Source organism: Gallus gallus, chromosome 1 (genome assembly GCF_016699485.2).
Source record: "Gallus gallus isolate bGalGal1 chromosome 1, bGalGal1.mat.broiler.GRCg7b, whole genome shotgun sequence".
NCBI lineage: Eukaryota > Metazoa > Chordata > Aves > Galliformes > Phasianidae > Gallus > Gallus gallus.
In genome coordinates this window covers 188,166,834-188,188,123 of record NC_052532.1, presented here as the reverse complement: position 1 = coordinate 188,188,123, position 21,290 = coordinate 188,166,834, and the positions used below count along the sequence as shown (strand labels likewise).

At 40.6% G+C, this 21,290-nt stretch overlaps 1 protein-coding gene across 1 annotated transcript in view; it reads right to left on the bottom strand.

The window, feature by feature from the left end:
- RAB38 (RAB38, member RAS oncogene family) overlaps positions 1–16,758 on the bottom strand; it is a 34,739-nt gene extending 17,981 nt beyond the window's left edge. Inside the window, exons 1-2 of the mRNA XM_015280353.4 lie at positions 6,921–16,758; positions 4,605–4,867 (exon numbers count right to left, since the gene is read on the bottom strand). Coding sequence (XP_015135839.3) covers positions 4,605–4,867; positions 6,921–7,021 — 364 coding nt within the window. The 5' untranslated portion in view covers positions 7,022–16,758. The remainder of the gene's footprint in view (positions 1–4,604; positions 4,868–6,920) is intronic.
- Positions 16,759–21,290: the final 4,532 nt, after the last annotated feature.

Sequence of the window (21,290 nt, the reverse complement as noted above, 5' to 3'; positions counted from 1 at the left end):
AGAAGATTTAAACATTTTTTATCTTCAATTTCAAAATACCTTTCAGAATTTTCACCCCTGAAGTCAAGTCATTGTCTTTGTAGAAGTAGGACTGAAACTTAGCCTAAAGGTACCCTGTATTTGGCATGCCAAAATGTGGAAAAGCAACCTATGGGCTGGATCAGGCCCTCAGATCCCATCAAATCACTACTGAAATAAAACCACCACAGTGAAGGACATATTTATGATTGTAGAACAGTAATTTCAAGGTAACTTAGCCTGGAAATCACCATGACTATCTTATTTATGCATATGTACTGCAATCTTTAGCAGGCACTAAAAGCTTAAACCATTGAGGATACACTGTGCTGCACATTAGTGAATGGTCGCTTTCCTCCTTCTGGAGTATAATAGTCCCAGCAAATTTACAACTACTAAGTCATGTGACCATATCTATGCAAATACTGTTGTTTCTGAAGGTGGAAATTGCAGGGAAAGCAATTAAACTGATCATCTGTCACTGGTATTGCCTGGATGTCTCTAACGCAGTGGACCAAGTGTTTATGAGTCGAGATCCAGCTTTGTAAAAGCAAACCAATATGTATTCGTTAACAGTGAATAGTGCAACCCACACATGCATAGCAGAAGGGATAATGGCAGTGTTGAAATGGTCCTGAAAAAGAAACAGGGGAGGGGAAGGCTCTGTGCTGCTCTCTGCCCCATGCCTCTCCCAGAGAGCTGCTGCCTGCAGTGAGTCTACAGCTAAATGGGCACAACACGTGGACAACAGCACAGAGAGGAGCCTTACAGAGAAGTGGTTAGCAAAGACATCTGGACACGTTGTCTGCAATAGGTGGTTTCTTCTGCAGAGCTACCCCTGAGGGAAGGGAGGGAAGACTGCAGTGATCCTGTCTTGTAAGAGCCTTGTTCGAACGATGACTGTTTCATTTAAAGCTTCCCTTCTAACAATCTCCTGACAAATTTAAAGGATGCTCATACAGAGGTAACAGATAGTTAAAAACAAAACAAAACAAAAAACAACAAAAACAAAACAAAACAAAAAAACCAACGGAACAAACCAAAGAAAACAAAGGATGGAGGAGCAAGATTTCAAGATATTTCACACAGCAGTAGAGGTGATGGCATACTTCAAGTAGTACATGAACACCATAGCAGGTTGTTTGGGACATTCAGTGAAATAAAATGGAACTATTGAGATGAAATTGAAGACAAGGAGAATGTTACCATGTGTACCTATTCTTGTATCTTTAATCAGAGGTATGTAATTGGTAAAATCGGTTCTTTGGTGGCTTGAGTGCACCACTCCACTCAAGAAGTCACCAGGTATATTCTTACTAATAATACACATAAGGTTCACACTAATTTTACTCAAAATATTTCCGATAAAATTATTTCTAGATTATTAAACAATTTACTGCCCAGTGATGTAAACAGTGAAGCGTAAGTAAGAATACACGTTATGCCTGGTAGTAATGTTGGCTGTATGAAGGGGGAGATGAGAATGTGAGAGATGCAAAGCTATCTGATATATTTAGATATGCACATATATGTATTCATGCAGAAGTACAGATACAAAACAATATTGACACGTTTGCAGCATTGTCTTCAATTTAAAAATGCCCTAAATGCTAAGCCAACATCCTTAAGTTTGGCATTGTATCCAACATCTTTATCAGTGATTGACAGTGGAATCAAGTGCACCCTCAGCAAATTTGTTGATGTCACCAAGTGAGTGGTGCAGTTGACAGAACAGAAGGAAGGAATGCCATCCAGAGGGACCTGGACAAACTTGAAAAAAATGGGTCCATGAGATCCTAATTAGGTTTAACAAGGCCAATTGCAAGATGCTGTACCAGGATTGGAGCAATCCCAGATGTGAGTACAGACTGGGAGAACTCCTTGAGAGCAGCCCTACAGAAAAGGATTTGAGGTTCTGATGCATGAAAAGCTGAACATGAGCCAGCAGTGTGCTCTTGCAACCCAGAAGGCCAATAGCATCCTAGGCCGCATCAACAGAGGAGTGGCAGCAGGGAGAGGGAGGTGGTTGTCTCTCTCTACTCTGCTCTCATGGGGATGGAGTACTGCATCCAGGCCTGCGGCCCCTAGGACAGGAAGGAGCTGCTGGAGTGGATCCAGATGAGGGCCACTAAGATGATCAGAGGGCTGGAGCACCTCCCCTGTGAAGAAAGGTTGAGGGAACTGGGCTTGTTCAATCTGAAGAGAAGGCTCTGGTGAGACCTCATTGTAACCTTCCAGTACTTGAAGGGAGCTCATATGCAGGAAGGGGAGTGACTTTTTATGTGGTTTAATTGTGATAGGACAAAGGGAAATGCCTTTAAACTAGAAGAGGGGAAAATTAGGTTAGATGTTAGGAAGAGATTATTTACTATGGGGACGGTGATGTCCTGGCACTGCTGCCCAGAGAGCTGTGTGTGCCCCACCCCTGGAGGTGCTCAAGGCCAGATTGGATGGACCCTGGGCAGCCTCAGCTGGCAGTGGCAACCAGCCACAGGCAGGAGGTTGGAACTGAGTGGGCTTTATGGTCCCTTCCAACCCAAACTGTTTTGTGATTCTATGATAATTTTTATCCTCAATCAAAGCTAAACATGACCTAGTAACAAAGATTCTAGCAAAAGACAGGGGTTGCTCCTAACCCCGTATATATCTGTGTTTTGCAAGTGATGACAAATGACAGCCACAGCAAGGACAAAGTAATTCCACTCCCACCATATACCCAATCAGTTTCACTTCACTTTCATTTTTAAACACTTATTTTTCCTCCCCAGTCAGATGTATTATTGTAACTCCACATTGCTCTGAATGGAGACTGTTACCTGCAGAACTTATTTTCTATGTATAGCCATCAACAGCTACAGCTCCTTACACAGAAGTCATTAAAACTGAGACAGCACTCTGTTTATTACCAGCCACTGTCTTGACCTTCACAGAGATGCTCTGAATTGAGCAATTCGTATGAAATTTAGTACTGTGCTGTAATTCTCTCTGTCATGTGTGATAACTCAGAAAGCATGCTAGTCATTCAGTACTACAACTTGGTCTAATTGCTTCTGCAGCCTGACTGAAAGCTACATCATATGATCCGCCAGCACATGATTAGTAGTGTAATAAATCTCTGAAACAAAGCATGCAAAATACATTCTTTAAGTCTCTAATGCATTCAGAATTTACTATTAAAAGCTTTTTTTCTCCCATGCAGAAAAAAATTGCTGGATATATACATATTTATCATTACAATTAATCACTGGTGAGCAATAAAAGCAATGCTTTCCCCATTATTCCGACTTGTAATAATGGATACTGGACATGGGCTTATTTAGTACCATAAAGCCCCAAAACTATATGGTTGTGTAAAAAGGCTGAGGGCATGCACAAAGCAGCGTTGTTACATAAGTTTTAGTACCTCAGTGCTAAATTCATTGCTCAGATACGAGTCAGCTAACTGTGGAAGAAAGGCACTCCCTCCGTGGATATGAATGTTAAGAATTTTCCTATTTCAGTAGTTTTACTCGGCACAACACCATACAAGAGTCCTGAACGCACAGGCTGGCACAGTTGCCTAACAGCTGATGCAATCTGCACCTCCATTCCCTACTTAACGAACACAGCTTCTTAATTTAGAGTTTTAAAGATGCCCTCCTCTCAGCTGTAAGCTGTCGTGTTTCTGCTGAACTTGGATTCTCATGTACGCTACATGAGGAAGGATTACCTACAGCATGCAAAATATGCCAAACACAGCTTTTATTTTGCCCACTGACTCAAAAATCCTTCAAGTCTAGGAAGGGGGTTGGCAAAAAGTAAAAGCTGTAGTTTTAATTGGGAGCCAAATATAAAAAAAACACAGACTATAACAATGTCATTTCCCTACTTTTAATAATGTAAATATGCAAGTATAGAGATGGACTTCCATACTCTTCTTGTTCTTCTCCCCAGCCACCCCCAACCCACAATTAAATTGCCTTTTTTTTTTTTCCCTTGATGTTAGATTCTTTATTCTAGACTAAAGTAAAATAAGGCAGTTTATTCTCGGAGGATAAGTAAATTTGACCAAATGTAAACAATTGTCAAATAGTTGCAGAAGTTTTTACTTTTTATTGGGCGCAAGAAAGGTGGAAGAGAGAGGAAAGGAAGGAAAAAATGTATTGTGATTGAAGTAACACCATGATTTTTTTTGTTGTTATTTTTTAACTATAAAAATCACATTAGCCATCTTACTGAATGCCTCATCTGTTCCACCAACTTAAATAGATGAGCCAAGAAATTCCTGTCAACCTCTCTCCCATCCCAGAGATCTGTGAGTCTAATGATGTGGCAGCTGCAGGGAAGAGTCAGGGCACTTGGAGAAAGGAGTCCATGTCCCCATACAGGTCTCAGGGCTTGGGAAACAAATCAGGCAGGACAAGTTTTGCTCTGACATCCCTTGTTTATGCACCTGCTGGCTTTGTGGCAACTCCAAAATCTCCAGCTACTTTTAAAGTTCTTTTTCACCACAAAGGCAATTTAAAGACTGGTACAAACAAATACGGATCTATATTTTGTCTATAATCATTAGATGGTTTGGGAACAGGGTTCCCTTCTGTACTTACCCGCAATATCCCAGAGCTGCAGCCGTACCACAGTCTCAGCATCCCAACTGAGGACCTTCAAGGCAAAGTCCACCCCAATGGTGGCCCGGTAGTGGGGGGAGAAGTTCTGGTGGACATAGCGCTTGATGATGCTAGTTTTGCCCACTCCCAGGTCCCCGATCACCAGCAGCTTGTAGAGGTGCTCCTTCTGGTTGTGCTTCTGCATCTTTCCTGTCGCTGAGGCTGCTCCCTGCGAACTGATTGCATGCTCTGCCCCAGGAATCCTGCCAGCCCGAGGGGAGAGAGGGAGTGAGTAGCTGGGGAGGGAAGCAGGGAAGGGAGGTGGAGGCTGCTTGGCGTTGTGCGGAAGCAGGATCACCAGATCCTGCAGGCAGCCCTGCCGGGAGATGGAGGAAGCAAAGGGCTGGGGGGAGAAAAGTCTCCCAGAGAGTTTAGGAGGTACACATGTAAAGGTCAGCACGAGGTGTGTCTGGGATTAGTCTGCCTGCTGAAAACTTTGCAGGAAAATCAGTGTCACAGTCCTGGTCCCTGTTTCACCCCTCACTAGGAGTGTTTCTACTGTACTCTAGTTTTGCTTGCTTTTTTTTTTTTTTTTTTTTTAATCACTGTCTTCTTAGTGATAATTAATGACCTCCCCTCATTTCTAGACAGGTTTAAAATGCCAGTCACTGCAACAGGGCAGAAATCTTCTTGCTGGATGTCACACTTCCATTACAGTGTAGAAGTTAAACCTGTGTGGCTTTAACTTCAGATGTGATTTGTTTTTAATCAACGTATGTCAGTGTTAATGCTCTTGTATCACTAGAAGTGGCAGTTGTAACAATATAAAGCATCTTTACATGTGTCCACACCAGGAGGGCTGCATGAACTCAATTATAACAGATAAATATTTTTAAATTGCATTAAGATAATAATTTGTGATCATCTGTCTGTACATATCAGCATGCTCACGTTGGCTGAATGCAGCACAAAGCCCATAATTTGTTTTTTTTTTCATGCCACAGGAATCTAAAATGCAAAACATTTGGAAGATTTATCCCATGACTGATAATCAGAAGTTATAAAACCATAACAGCATTAGAGCATATGAATGCCAGTGTCTCAATGGTTCTCTGTTTTCCAAATTCAGTTACATCAAACTTGCATGCAATTAAAAAAAAAAAAAAAGAGTAAATCATTCCATTGACATGATTGACCCTATCTTTTAAGTGAAAATTGCAGTGATGGTTTCAATTAGGCAGCTTTGCTGGCAACCTTCATCCGTTGTTGCCTAAAGGCATTTGATCTTTCAACAGTTTTGACAGCAAACCCCCCAAAATTTAATATTGTGTGAAACTCATCCATGAATGATTTCTACCTTACTGATGACACTGAGAAAATGAAAACATATTCTGCGCTTACTGAAATGCTACTTAATGGAGTTCTCATCCAAATATGTACTGAAATGGCATTAGGAATTTGTCACCTATCCAAAAAGCTGGATTTTATTAAGAGTTCAGAGTACCATTAGGAAAACTTATGTTATGTAATGTTTTATAATCAGTCTTTAAACTCAAACTTAACATTTTGTATATGCACATACATACGAAAAAGTGTACTCTGAGGAGTTCTTTTTACCTTGAAACTTTTGTTTTTATTGAAAGACTTGTTTTTCAGTAAGACAAAATCTCATTCAAAACAAGCAAACAAAAACCCCTGTTATTTCTATACTTCTCTTTGGAGAGAAAATTACAAAGGGGTTATCCTTCTTAGCTATAGACATCATTAAAGGCTGCAATTTGAGACACAAATCAGTTCACTGCAACCAGCTACTGCCTTTGTGTGATTCATACTATTATCATTGCTACCTGCTGTAGTGCAGGATGTGTCTCTAACTTCCTAGCACTGCTATTTTGAGGGAGTATCTGATGGCCAAGCATTTCCAAGGACTTACAATACTTTCCTAAAGCTGCAGAGTCCTATCTTGCAGGTTAAGAAAGAACAGGGTCAGAGAGGTTAGCAATACAGGAAATGAAGAAATCGGTGTTTTGGATGAGGCTGAAATTACAGTCATATCTTTTATCCTTCTTTGATATGCCAATACACAGAGTCCAGTGCATGAAACCCAGCTGAGAGCAGATATTAACTAGGTAATTGGCCCTACGGTCTTATGCTATTAGTAAGTTTAGTTAGAGATTGGCCTACACTCGGGGGCATGAGGATTTACCTCCTTTCCAAAGTTTTTGTTAGCATTAGCTATAATAACTCTGAATAATCACATTATTTAAATTTCCAATTCTTCTTTGAACATGCCAAGATTCTTGGCCCTAGCCATACCCTGGTACAGTGAGCTCCTCATAGGCTGAATCAAGGTGACCATCGAGGATGGCGGTAGGGCGTGAGGTGTTCAGTGAGATGTTCAGACGTGGACTGAGCATGTTGGAAGCTCCACTGCCTTTGGAGAAATGATTTTTGCACAGTTAATTAGAAGCACATATTGAGTATCCAGATCTATTCAAGTATCCAGGGACATTAAAACCTACCTAGTTTCAAACCCCTGCCATGGGCTGGATGCCATCTACCAGATCAGGCTTCCCAGGGCCCTATCCAACCTGACCTTGAGCATCCCCAGGGATGGGGCATTCACAGCTTCTCTGGGCAGCTGTGCCAGTGCCAGTTTGTAGATGTCTTTTACAGAAGTCTGATGAGATGGGTTTTTGCAGGACTGTTCCCATCTCCTGAATGGTGTGTCCATACTGTTTTGGCTTCACTGTCATCTAAAGGCAGCACGACAGAGAGGTATGGATCTACTACTTGTTTACACAGCTCTGCTGAAGGAATGACAAGCACTGCCATTGAGCAAGTCAGACAATTCAGGCTGACTGTCCTTAAATGATCACTGCAAGACTCATCTGACAACACTGTCTGATTCCTTCAGGTGCACAACCAGGTTACAACTCAGTGATTTGCTGTCCCAGGGAAGTGTGCTCAGCCTGGAATATATATATTGCACTCTGTCTTCACTGGGACCATATTGAGGGCAGTTGATATAAACCATATTAGTTTGCATTGGCCACCCACAGGCAGGTAGTTACCACAGCTCAGCTGACACAGAGTAACTGGTCAAGCTGGGAGAACCAGATGGTGACTCTGGGCCTTACTTTGGGTGGTTCAATGACCTTCAGGCAATAAGAACAGCTAAACATATCATTGATTTAATTTATTCTTTAGCAATTATATTTTGGTTGCCTGTGCTTCCTCTAGTAAACAAATGCATTTTAACCTTTAGTAAATAAATATAAATATCTAATTTGAAAATACCCTGCATGACAATACGATTCTAACTACGTTGTTTTGTTTCGCCCACAGTTGTGGGGACGCCCCATCCCTGGACACACTTAAGGTCAGGCTGAGTAGGGCTCTGAGCACTGGAATGAGCTGTAGGTGTCCCTGTTCATTGCAGGGGGGTAGGACTAGTTGACTTTTGAGGGTCCCTTCCAACTCAAACGATTCTATGATTCTATGATTTTTATATTCCTTAACTACTATTCTATTTGCAACAACAGTGTCACTCCACACTCTACTACCTCTATTTTAATACCTTTAATAATATTAATAAAGTATACCAATGCTCTGTACATCTGAGTGCAAACTCAGTACAGCTCCATTGTAAATAATAATACTCAAGGAATTTCCATCAAATTAAGAAATAGTTGTCTATATGTTGGCAATAGCATAAAGCTCTACTCATTTTACAGTGATAATCATCAGGAATATTTCACTATTTCCCTGACATTAGTAGAGATCTTCTCTGGAAGAAGTGATAAAATTGAGGGTGCGATTAGACCGGCAGGAGTCAAGGACAATGTGGTTGCGTCCTGGAGTTTATCACTCCTTATCTTTGTGCAGCATATACCACAGAAAAAGTCTTCACTTCTGACTAAGAACCAGGCCTGTTAAAAATGACAATGTTGTCTGAAATATTAAAACCACAAGACAATAGTTTTTGGCAGAGGAAATTGACTTAAAATATTACTATATTATTATATCATTACAAATATTTGTACTTAAAGAATGAGCATCTAATTGGCTGTTTTCATATCACAGCTATTACAGTTACACCTGGTAGCTTTGAATGCCTTGAAAGAGTCTGAGATATGACATACATATACATGCCTATGTATGTATATATATATTATATACTTACATACATATGCACATGTAAAAATTCATATATTAGAATATTATCTTATTGAGTTCTTTAAAAACAAACAAAACCACTGCCAACAACAAAATACAACAAAAAAACTGGTATGAAACATTGCAATTCTGTACAGATTTCTGGCAGTTTTTCACATCCCAATTAACCCTAGGGTATGGATCAAATGCTAAGTGGTGCTACACAGAAGACAGTTCATCTTTTATTAATATATTGTTTCCCTCAGTTCAGTCACAACATATTCAATGACTTCATTAGAAGAATGGCTAATTATGACAAGAATAACCCTGTACAGATAAATAGATTGTTTTATCAAAATGGTGCAATTCCCCCAGTTTTATTTTTAGACTAAAAGGGTATAATTAGTTTGCATTTTCCTCTCTTCCATTCCAGTTGTTACCCTGATTAAAATTACTGTTGACTTATCAAACATACCATACCCATAGTGGAATGGTTATTGACTTGTCAAACATGGCTAGAGCTCTCCTTTGATTAAATTGTGATCTTCCTAACTTATAATTAACTTAGCAGAAAATACATTTTATCAGGGAAGAACTCTCAGGGAATATCTAAACAAACGTTTATGCAACCAATGGAGATACCATTTGGCTTGCCACTACGATTAGATGCCAAATTATTGTTTTATCTTTTGCACTCAGTTATTCTCACTCATTTTAAGTCCAGTCTCCACCACAGCTGAAAGCATTATATCCATGGCATAATAATATGAGCATACCCAAATGCTGCTTCATGAGAATTACGCTCCAGCTGTCCAACCAAAAAAAAAAAAAAAAAAAAAAAGAGCCTGGCTGGCACAAAGAGTCTATAGCAGTCTCTGATTTATCTCAGGAACAACACCTCCCCCATAAAAAAAACACTTAAAAGCATTCCCCCTAGCAGTTACAATCCTTTTAACAATTCTTAGACAGGTATGAGTCTGGTTGAGGAAATTTGCACCCAAGAGCAGTGGACCTGTTTCTAGCACTAGGAATTCCACAAAGTCAGATCCCAAGGTAAGAACCAAAAAGGATTACCTGAATACCCTCTAAGAAGAATTTGTAATGTGTGAAGTTTTTTTTTTTATATTCTCACACAAATCCACACAACCTAATAAAATGAAAGCTAAGGTCTACCCTTCAGAGCCTGCAGCAAAATCTTAGATGGGTTGCAGTGTGTTTTACACCAAACACATTCGATCAGTCACCTGGGAATAATGAACACAGTGTAACTCAAAAAGAACAATAACAAGTGGGAGCACAATGTCTACCATGGATAAAATCTAATAATAGGCATCAGCAATACTCTGGGAAAAGAAAAATGGCTTCTCCCTGAGGTTAAATGGCAATGAAAGCACAGAATCAGTCTTAAATGTGCCAGTTCTAAACAAACTGCTGTGCCTCAGAATCAAAAGCAAAGTGTAAGAGCACTCAATGAGGTTGTAGACTTAACTGTCACATTATTTGTAGAATTGCTACTTTGGAGCTACCAACAAAAATCTGACAGTACAGCAGTTTCAACTCTCTCCAATTACTGTGAATTAATTGTGATTAATTGTGTGATGAAGAGAGGACAGCTGCAGTGCTACAGATGGGCTTTCTTTCTAAAGAAGAAAGTTTGTCTACTGTGTCCTCAGCAGGACAGCATCAACTTTTAGAACTGAGCTGAGCCACATCAGCAAAATTTCCATCTGATTCACATAGATTTAAGTCTGATTATTGGAGATGATCATTCTCTTATGGTGCTCACATAGCACTGCTGACTTTGTGTGCAGGAACATGTATAAAGATAGATCTGAAATGAATACACATTGGAAAAGATGAATACACAATGGAAAAGAATTTCCATTGAGGACTGAGTCCCCATACTGCATGTTCAAACAAGGTTCATCAAAGGTATAGTTTATATGTCATATTTGCTGTTCATTAAAATATTACAAGATCGCAGAATTGCTGAGGTGGAAAGGTACTTTTGGAGGTTATTGAGTCCAACTACCATCCTCAGAACAAAGTCAGTGATAGCAAGGTGCTTAGGGCCATGCAGAGTTGGGTTTTGTGTATCTTCAGGGATGGAGACTTTCCAGTCTCTGGGTAACTTGCTCCAGTGTTTAACCACACTCACAGGAAGAGGCAATTTATTCATACAGCACTGTCAGCTGCAATCCTATTTGCTTCATTTGTCTCCTACTGTAACTGTCTCACAGGGGATGGTGTGCAAAGCAAAGCCTCCAACAGAGCTTTACCATACTGGAATGGACTCCATAATAGTATTTGCCATGAAATAAGAATGTCCAGAGAGCCTGATTCTGTGTGGTCTGAAGTACTTCATGGAGAACATTAAGTGTCCACAGTGCCTTGTAGTCAGATAAATTTGATACCTGTGGAGTTCAAGAGCTGACTGTTACGCTGAATTAATCAGATTATTGGTGCAATGAATTTGTTAACAGAAGTTTGTATTGCAATCAGGTCAGATTCATTCTTCAGTTCCATTACATGTTATGTCTGGAGAGGCAAGAAATCAAGTAGGCACAGGAAGATGATTAATCAGGAGATTCCTGCTCATGAAAATGAGCAGTTGTGTGGGGTCTCTAAAACCCTTCATTATGCTGGGCAGTTTATCTGTGCAAAATGTCATTAGGTAAATGACATGTAGAGATGGTAAGGAATTGAGCTGTTACGTCTGCACCAGTCCCCTTTCTCTGCTATTTCTGCTCAGCATTTCTCTTTGTAGTGTTTGGTTTCTGTGGGATTATGGGTAGCTTCTCTGGTCATTTCTGTGGTGACTTAGAGCACCATACAGCAGTCTGGAATGACCAGTGCCAGCGGCTTCCTTTTCTTGACTGTGTTTTCAACACAGTCACCACCATTAGCTGTGCATTCTTTGTCAGTGATGAACAAGAACTGCATGCTGCACACATAAAAATCTGCACCAGTGGAAGTGACCCACAGTTGCTGTCATCACTGCTGAAATGCACCACTCATCGCCTCACTGTGCTCACACCCACCGTTAGGTCTCCAAAAAACTTCAGCAAACATTGGTGAATGTCAGTGGATGCCTTTCTTTCCACATGGAGGGATTCAGTGATACACCTTTGCTTCATCCTCACTTTCACGTCAGACGCCACTTGTCAGACTGCAATCTGCTGCCATCTGTCACACAGCAACAAAACATAACAGAATATTGGTGGAAAGGTTCAACCCATATTGCATTACCACCAGCATCTGCCTATGATGTCATGGGCCAACATATAAAATAGAAGGTATTACTTTTGGAGCAACCCTCACAGTTTAGAATAATAAATAAAAATAACCCTTAATTCTGAAAACACATGTGAAAAGCACAGAAGTTGTGCTAAACAGCCAGTACTGAGGGCAATTTTCAACATCTACCTGGAATGCTTAAGAAGGTCTCCTACCCATGGGCATCCATCTACCCAAACAGGGAGGACAAATCCTGCCCTCTACTCACTAAGACTGGCAGCCTGAGGAGTGCACTAACATCAGTAACATGGGTCAGAGAGTCAGGATTAGCTTACTGTAAGTAGCATTTATCTGCCTGAGAATAAAGTGCTTGAAAATCATAGACAGTTTCCTGAACTGTCCATCCTGGTTTCTTCTCTACAGCGACAACTTACCTTTAGCAGAAATTCACCTCAGCTTATTGAAGAGTTTTCTACCATTATTCAAAATGTAGAATCACAGATGGACATAGTTGTACCCAATCATTACTGATGTTTACTGTGTCTTCTCAGAGACTCACCTCCAGTCTTCAGATGTAAGAGAATAACACACAAATGGAATGCAACAGGAGTAATGACTCAATTTAGAGAATTTCTAAATAAGCAGCCACCTCTATCCTTGTTACATAACGCAGAGCTGCAGAAACATATTCAACTGTGCACCTATTACCTTTTGGGGACGCATCACACTGCCATTCACAGGCACAACTCAAACATTATTATTGCTCCTTTTATGAGAAAGGTCAAGAAAGAAAGAAATTGCTTTCTACCTGCAGTGATGAGGATTGGTTTTTCTAGGAAAAAAAAACAAAAGAACAAAAAAAACAAGCTTTGTTCCCCATTTTCTTCCCAAGAAAGTATAATGATTCTGTACATTTTTGCACAGAAATAGGTTAGCAACTATTGTTAATTTAAAAGAAAAAGCAACTTTTCAAACATATTATAAAGGTATTGCCACAGCATTTCACTTGTGTGAGGAGCTAAGGCTGAGATCTGACTGCGTGTCCATGCCATCTCCAGTTACAGGTGCTTTATATATACAGAAGACTTAAATATTAATATATTTATGTATTAATAACATAGTGAAAACTCAAGAACTCATTCCTACTGTTATTTTTAGCCAAAATCAGAACCTCATTTTTCATTAATGCAACTAAAAAACATACTGTGTTTCCAAGTCTAATGTCTCTTCCCCCACATGGACACAGGAATAACCTGTTCTGACTAAACATTTCTGTTCTCTTTGTGTGGCGTTGGCCAAATAGTGCCCTAGCACTGCCCACAGATACCAGCTGCAAAACATTGCCACAAATGTCAAACTCTGAGATAAGCTATTTCCTTCCTGGAGCAAGGGTTTCTTATAAGAGCAGCAAACGATTTTACTTAACGGAAGGTTTAACAGAGTGGTATCTACAAGACAGGCAGAGCTTCACCTGGTGTACTCCAGCCAGGTAACATTGAAGTTTCTGCTCTAAAATGCTACCTCTGCTTTCAGACACGCAATGGTCTCCTTCTGCTGCTTCTTCCAGGGGCCTCTCCATCCCAGCACCCTGACTCAAGCTCCAGAAAAGAGGCAACTCGTGTGTCGTCCCTGAAGGAGCCATCTGGAGGAGTCTCTTTCCCAAAGGAGTCACCATTCAGCCCAGAGCAGAGCAGGCTGAGGGGAGGCCCCATGGCGGCTTCAACTCCTCACAGGGAGCGGAGGGGCAGCGCTGAGCTCTGCTCTGTGTGACATGGACAGGGCCCGAGGGAACGGCATGGAGCTGCGTCAGGGGAGGAGCAGCTGGGGGTTAGGTTATTCCTGCTCATTCACAGGATCAAAACACCACTCAAATTAACACTCAGGAAAGGGGCTGTACTTGGAGACCTGCAGCTGAACTCTTAAGCCAGAGATTTTGTAGTAATTAACATTGCTTCACTGTAGCAGCAGTGGAGCATAGCTCAATGCAAGGTGTATAAGGGGGAAAGTGATTTTATTTTAGAACATAGAGCAATACTCTCACACCTGCCTTCTCACAAGAGTCATGATGTATGTTCAGATAGCCTGTATACCTATACTTACACATACCTGTGCTTTGGCCAGGCTTCCTTGAAGCAATATGAAGGAAAGGCCTGCCAGCAACACAACCTTCACAATCTCCTCATCCTTCTTAGGCTAGCTTTCAGCTGCTGGTTTTAGATGACGTACTGTTTTAGGATCTGAAAATGGTCATTTGTGAACTTTGGCCTTCCCATTCTGACCCATCTCTGTGAAGCACTGGAACAGGTTGCCCAGAGAAACTGTGAATGTCCACCCCTGGAAGTGTTCAAGGCCAGATCGGATAGGGCTCTGAGCAGCCTGGCCTACTGGAAGGTATTCTAGCCCACAGCAGGGGTGTTGGAGATACATGATCTTTAAGCACCCTTCAAATCAGAACCTCTCTGTGATTCAATGATTTACCTATTACAGTATCTAGTCTTCTTGCCTGGATGCTACTGCTTAGAAAGGTTTGTCTTTTTCTTCTCAACATTACCTCAGTGACATAAGAAGGTATGACGTCTTTTTTTTCTTTTTCTTTTTTTTTTCCCCAATCATCACCTCTTTTATGTTGCCCTCTGTGACCTGTTCCATGTATCCTGAAGGACTTGATGCAGATATGCTGGAAACAAAATGCACTGTCAACTAATGTGCTGCCAGCACTTGCCTTCCTTACAGCTCATCCCCCGCTGTCCCTCCTGGTGTTTCCACACCCAGTCAGTCCCATTCATTTTCCATTTACAGCAATTTTAATGCTGCTATTACAAATCTATACAATCCAAATGGTAAGGGAGATAACATTAAGTTTTGCTTCACCAGCCTCTTTAATTAAAAAGGAAAAAAAAATGAACTTCTCAATGTCGCAGCTGAAAAATAGGCCCCCAACAATCAGAAAGATGCAATCACCCTATTTCTATTTCTTTCCTTGGGTAGCACACAAAAAATAGATACATTCTGTGGAAAACAAAAGCATTGCATTGGTTATATTTTATCATCTCACTGCCAAATGTTATGTATTTGATTTGGCCTTTTAGTCCATTTCTTGTAATTGATTCCCTCCCAGCATACATACAACTGGATGTCATTTCCTGCAGTTATTATCCTACTGATTTAAACCCGCACGTATAATCCCCAGGTTAATAGAGGGCTTCAAGAATGGAGGTAGAAACATAACTGAGAGATAAAATTCACATTCTCAACAACCTTATTAACGTATGAGATTTAGAAGGCAATCCTTGTGCAAAGTGATAGAATAGTACAGACTGCAGACTTTGTCTTCCCCCCTTTTTACAAGTATTCAGCTATTTGAGCAGGGCTGCTTATACCTAAAAAGTTATAGGCTGAGATGAAAAGTTCCCAAAATAGGGCCACAATTTTGAGGGCTCATGAGATTTACTGAACTGAAAGTGCAGTGCAAAAGTGGTGCTCACAAAAGGACTGGGAGCAAGAATGGCAGAGCAGCAAGCCAAAAGCCAGGAGGCTGGTGCTTCTGATACTCTGGTTTCCAGGTGAAGTTGAGGCCTCTCAGTGGTCCCAGCACATCTACTTTCAGGAAAATTAATTCTTCTGAGATACTCAGTTTGGAAACATCTTAGGGAATCCTACATACATCCTAGAGCAATCCCAAGCAAGTATACAGACTGCGAGAAGGACTGCATGAAGATGATCAGAGGGCTGGGGCACCTCTCCTAAGAAGAAAGGTTGAGGGTTGTTGAGCCTGGAGTAGAGAAGGCTCTGAGCAGACCTCACTGAGGCCTTTCAGTATATAAAGGGAGCTTGTAACAAAATGGAGACTGACTTTGAACAGTCTAAGAGTGATTAGACAAGGAGGAATGGTTTTAAACTAAAAGATGGTAGATTCAGGTTAGATGTTTTCAAGAAATTCATTATGAGGGCAGTGAGGCCCTGGCACTGCTGCCCAGAGAGCTGTGGTGCCCCATCCCTGGTGGTGCTCAAGGCCAGGTTGAATGGGCCCTACACAGCCTGAGCTGGTGGGGGGCAACCAGCCCATCACAGGGGCTGGATCTGGATGGTCTTAAGGGTCCCTTCTAACCCAAACCATTCTATGATTTTATGGTGTACACTCCAGACCAAAAACCATATTTATTCTAGCTAAATGCTAAACAGAACAGTAGAAGAGGCCACCATTATATATACATAACATTACAATCAAAAATATTGAAAAAGACAGCATTGGAAAAGGTTTCTAAACAAGGTGTGTGGGGTTTTTTTTTGTTTGTTTGTTTGTTTTTAATATACACATTACATGCATTGCATTTCCTTTCTAAATATATCATAAGGATTTTGTACAGTTAGCTAACGTGGGGGTAAAAAATCCACTATTAGACACAGAGCATAAAGGTTGGAATTGCCGGACATTTAAGAATATACAATATTTTCCAAACTACTGAAATTTTCCTAAGGCAAAGACATCACTTTTAATAACCTTCATGCTTATGACAGTGCTTAAAACTGTGATATTGCTAAAATGCTATCAGCTCTGCTACACAATCCTTAATCCTTTAGTGAGGTATCTTGGAGATCACTTCAAATATAAACCTGTGTATATGTCTTGAAGTGCAAATAGCAACATTTTCTGGGTGAAGGAAGAACTAAGCTGTCATCCTGGCAAGATGTTACCATGAGACAGAGCTTCATTTACCTTCTGCATCTCGTGTTAAATGGCATCTGCAGGATCAAGCCAATTGATTCAAATGAAGCGATTAGGAATAATTGGCAGAAATGTATGTCTGCCTCAAACAAATACAGAAAGAAATCTGTGTATGCACATGCCTGTTCCACTGTAGACTGAACAGAAAAAGGCTTCAACATCTCTCCATCCTGACTTACCTGGTATTCAGAGAGACCCGACAAAAAATGATGCTCTGTTACTATTCTGCATCTGATGGCATGGAGAAGAAACCTTCAATTTAATTTTGTGGGACACTAGTAATTCTTTTTTTTTGAAACCTAAACATGCACACACATGTTCATGCACTTCTTCAGCCTACAGCCACTTCTAGAAACCATAGCAACCAGCATGGAAGCCTCAGCTTGCTTGAACTGCAATCACTGACACTTTCTTCTGATCACACAACATACCCTGGGTCTCAGCCAAGGAGAGCCTTTTTGCTTAAACCTTACTGTGCAGAAGGAGTAGGCAAGTACATTTTGTTATTTCATACTGTAGTCAAAGCTTTCACCTCTTTATTTGGTTATCACATGATACCCATAATATCCAGAATATGTTTTTTTAAAAAATAAATGCTTCAGCTCTCCTTGAGTCACTGCTTGAAACTGAGTTCAACTTTACTTTTAAAAGACATCTACATGCACAATGCGTGCACTGGGGGAAACCAGTCCTAGTGAACCAGCTTAGGTACAAAGGTGTTAGTACTCACAGGCTTCCTGACATATCCACTACACGTCATTCTGCAACTCAAGTGCTACTTCACTCCCTACAGCAGTGGTGCATACGTTGGAGGCTGTGGCTTTGACACACTTAACAAAGTCTAGCACCTCTGCACCTGCAGTCTAAACACCTCTCCCATTAACACACAGACCAAGATCACTATTTGTCAAACTTAATGCTGCAGATACCATGAACAAAGTTTTGCCCTGCACGCAGGAGTTGGGTCTTCAATACTCTTGCCCTATTCCTGCAACACCCTGGAGCTCCCCCTAAGTCACGGGCAGATCCGAGTGCAGATGAGCTCCAAAACCTTTCTCCTCATTCATTACTCAACCACTGCATCCCAGCCCTGGGAGGCTCCAGGCATTGCTCTTCAGAGAATTATGGAGGCTATGCAATTTCCTATGCAATTTCAACACAATGTTAAGTTAGCCACAGCTATATAAAGGTCTCTTTATCACTCATGATGATCTAGAGCAGAGTCAAATTTAAATATACTCCATCTATTGAGGTAAAAGTGAAAGCAGTGATAGCTTTCATGTCCTAAAGGGAATTTTAACATATGGCAGATATGGTTTTTCTGATGCAATGCTTTTTTCTGAAACAATGTATGATTTAGTGGAAAAAGTCACACTCTGGAGAGGAAGACTCTGGAGAGGAAGGCAGTGACTGTCAAGAATGAGAAAGCTAAAACTGGAAATTTTGGTAAAGGGATGAAACCACTGAAAAAATGTTCTGTTATTCCTCCTTTTTGCATCTCAGATAATAATAGCAGTAATTCGCCTCTTTTTAAGCATAAGAATTGAGAAAGAAATGTGTCAAAATTCTCCAGCTTACATCCTTGCAGCTGTTCCATTAACAATACCTACGAACTTCTTTTAATCACACCTTGAAAGCCAATTAGTTGAGGTATACAAATTAATGTTCTTGAAGGTCATAGTAAGTCCTACATTAGCAAGGGAACCTTTTGAAGCAGTCCAATGGTTTTAACTTCTTTTTACAAACAAGTTCTTAAGCCTCCAGCTACGGTGGAAAGAGAGCAATAGATTTGAGTGCAGCTCATTAAAGAAAAGGAGAGAAAAGAGAAGCTATCAGAGTATCATATTCTCCCAGGTTTGCTATTTTAATAATATCCACTGATGCACATTATGATTTTCCTTTTCTTCCCAAGACCCTTGGATCTATAAAATTCATAAAACTCTTAGCCCCAGTTGTAGTAGTTTAAATAAATCTAGGAAAAAGACTCTTCTGTCATTCCTGATGCAGAATGTAATGTCAAGTTAGATAGGCAACTTTGGAAGCTAAGTCACCTTGTATTTCATGTCTTCAGATCACAGCAAGGAATTATGATGGTCTGGCAAGGTCTCCTCCACACACCAACTACCAGATTCCCCTAGGCAGTTCTTGTACCAGGAGAAATGCTTGAACTACAGAATGACCCAACTCCAGAGATGGAGACACCACCACAGCCTTCACTAGATTTTAAGTATTCACTATACTTGCTGCCAAACAGCTAAAGTTTATTTGTCCTTTTTACATACGCAGGTTCAAAACACTGAATTCTTAATACATTTGCTGGGGTGATGATCAGCTCAGTTTCTGTTGAAAGTATTTATCAATCATGACATTATCTATTAACCTCCTTTTCATAAGTTAAATAGATTGGGCTCCTACTTGTTTGCTGTAAGATGTATTTGTCAAAAATGTGCAATTATTCTCCTAAGTGACACCTTGTTTCTCATTTCAAGCTACTCCATTTAACAAATCACTCATAGACAGAAACCATCTGATCAAACTGCAGCCTCTTAGAAAAGGTGAAGTTGCAGATACCTGTGCCTCATTTTGTAGGTAGCATGTTTTTTGCAGTCTTCTGTACCTACAGCCAAGCTTACCCACACTTCTCTACTTCTGACAACACAGAAGGATACCAGAAGGATTTGCTCTTTGCAACCCAGCATACTAAGGATATCCAATAACTCTATGGTTACAAAAAGGTTTATTAATCCTTGCAGTTGCATTTCTTTTGGCCCCTGGGAAGGAAATGTGTCTGCTCTTCAGCATCTGGCTCAGTGATGTAATTTTTATGCCTGGCCTCACAATCCCAAACAAAAGTTGAGAAAACAGATGTCATGTGGGCCACACAACCAGCTCCATCAAGCTGATGGCTTGACATTTTTCCATGCAACTTTGAAATAGAAAACCGGGACATTCACATACACAGTCAGTCAGAGGCAAACAAGCACATCTGATGACAGTTGTTGGTGGCAGTGATGGTGACAGACAGCTCTGAGAGCTCTCCCATCCTCATGTTAACACCAGTGCAGCTGCCACACACGAGGAGTGACAGACAGAAATTTCCTAACAAAAGAACATATCTTGTTTAGAACATGAAGCTAACATGAATCAAGGTGAACAGCATGTCTTTATATTAGTAGTGCCACAAGTGTCAGCAGCAGCTTGGTGATAATGAGTTGATTAAGATCCAGTTTCCTAATGGTTGATGGATTGTAAAACTAATAAGGATGACCTACCTTTTGTATCTGTTCTGAAGCTTATCTTCAAAACAGTACTAGAGATATTAAAGAAATCTAAGAACCTAGCACAGCCATGCAAAATTCATGAAGATAGCTGCTTATTAATAGACACTTCTGAATGCATTTGATATTCACATATCAATATTCAAAATGCATTGTACCTCTGTAGTGAAACCGCAGGCAATCACAGGTAACAGAATAAGCCTGCAGATCACTTATATGCAGCAGATCATCTTTCGTACCTCACAAGAGTTTATATCTGTGTTAACATAGCTACTTATGTATAGAAAAGCAGTCATCCAAATTAGGTCAAGCTGTGCAGCTTTAATACCAACATAGCAGGCAGTAGGCTGCTGGCATTACGGTGCAGCCAGCACTGTTGTCTTTCATAAAGAAAGCAGACAATTTCTTCTATCCTTCATTGTTTAGTTTCAAGCAATTTTCAGTTTTAGTTTTATTACTGTAACTCAAATCAATCCCTGGATGAAAGATGTGGGGTAGTTTACTGAGAGGTTTTTACCGGCACATAGACTATCACACCATTATTACACATGGTAACACAGCAGGCACAAACTGCACATACGTTGTCTAGGGAAATCTGTACCCCACCATCCATTCCCATGCTCCACAAAAGGCAAGCCAGTAGCATTGCCTCTCACAGGAATAATTTTCTTAGGGTTCCCATACCAGTGCTTTCCCTAGGAATAGGGTGCAAGTCTCAGCAGAAAAACAAGAGAAAACGCGTTACCGTGCTTGGTTGTGTATTTCAGGAAAATATTTGTGGGACAACCATGTAGCCTCACACTGTACTGCAGCCACTACCACAGGATTAAGTCATCACAGGGCATCTCAGTTTGCAGCAACATCAAATAACCTTTTCAGGAAGGAACAAGTTGAATGTGACTCGCTCCTTCCCCCCCTCACAACACACCCCAGCTAAAGTGATTCAAATGACACTATGTTATCCCGGAGACTGTTAGCATAGTACGATGTATTTTCTCCATGGCAAAACTGAAGTAAAAAGGAGTTTTCCCATCTAATTTAAATGAGACATTTTGATCACTAGCAGACACTTCATTTATGTGGATGTCCTCCATGTCCTTGAATACATTTTATATACAAATACTGTTTTGGGCATCTGTTACCATAGCAGATTACTGAAATTTTCTTCCACACATGAAAATAGGCCTCATCTTCAGGACACTCCTACCTACTGATGTGAGCAGCAAAAGCCAAGTACTGCTGCAATAACGAAGTACTCATTTCACCTAGAAAGTAATGGCTCATTCC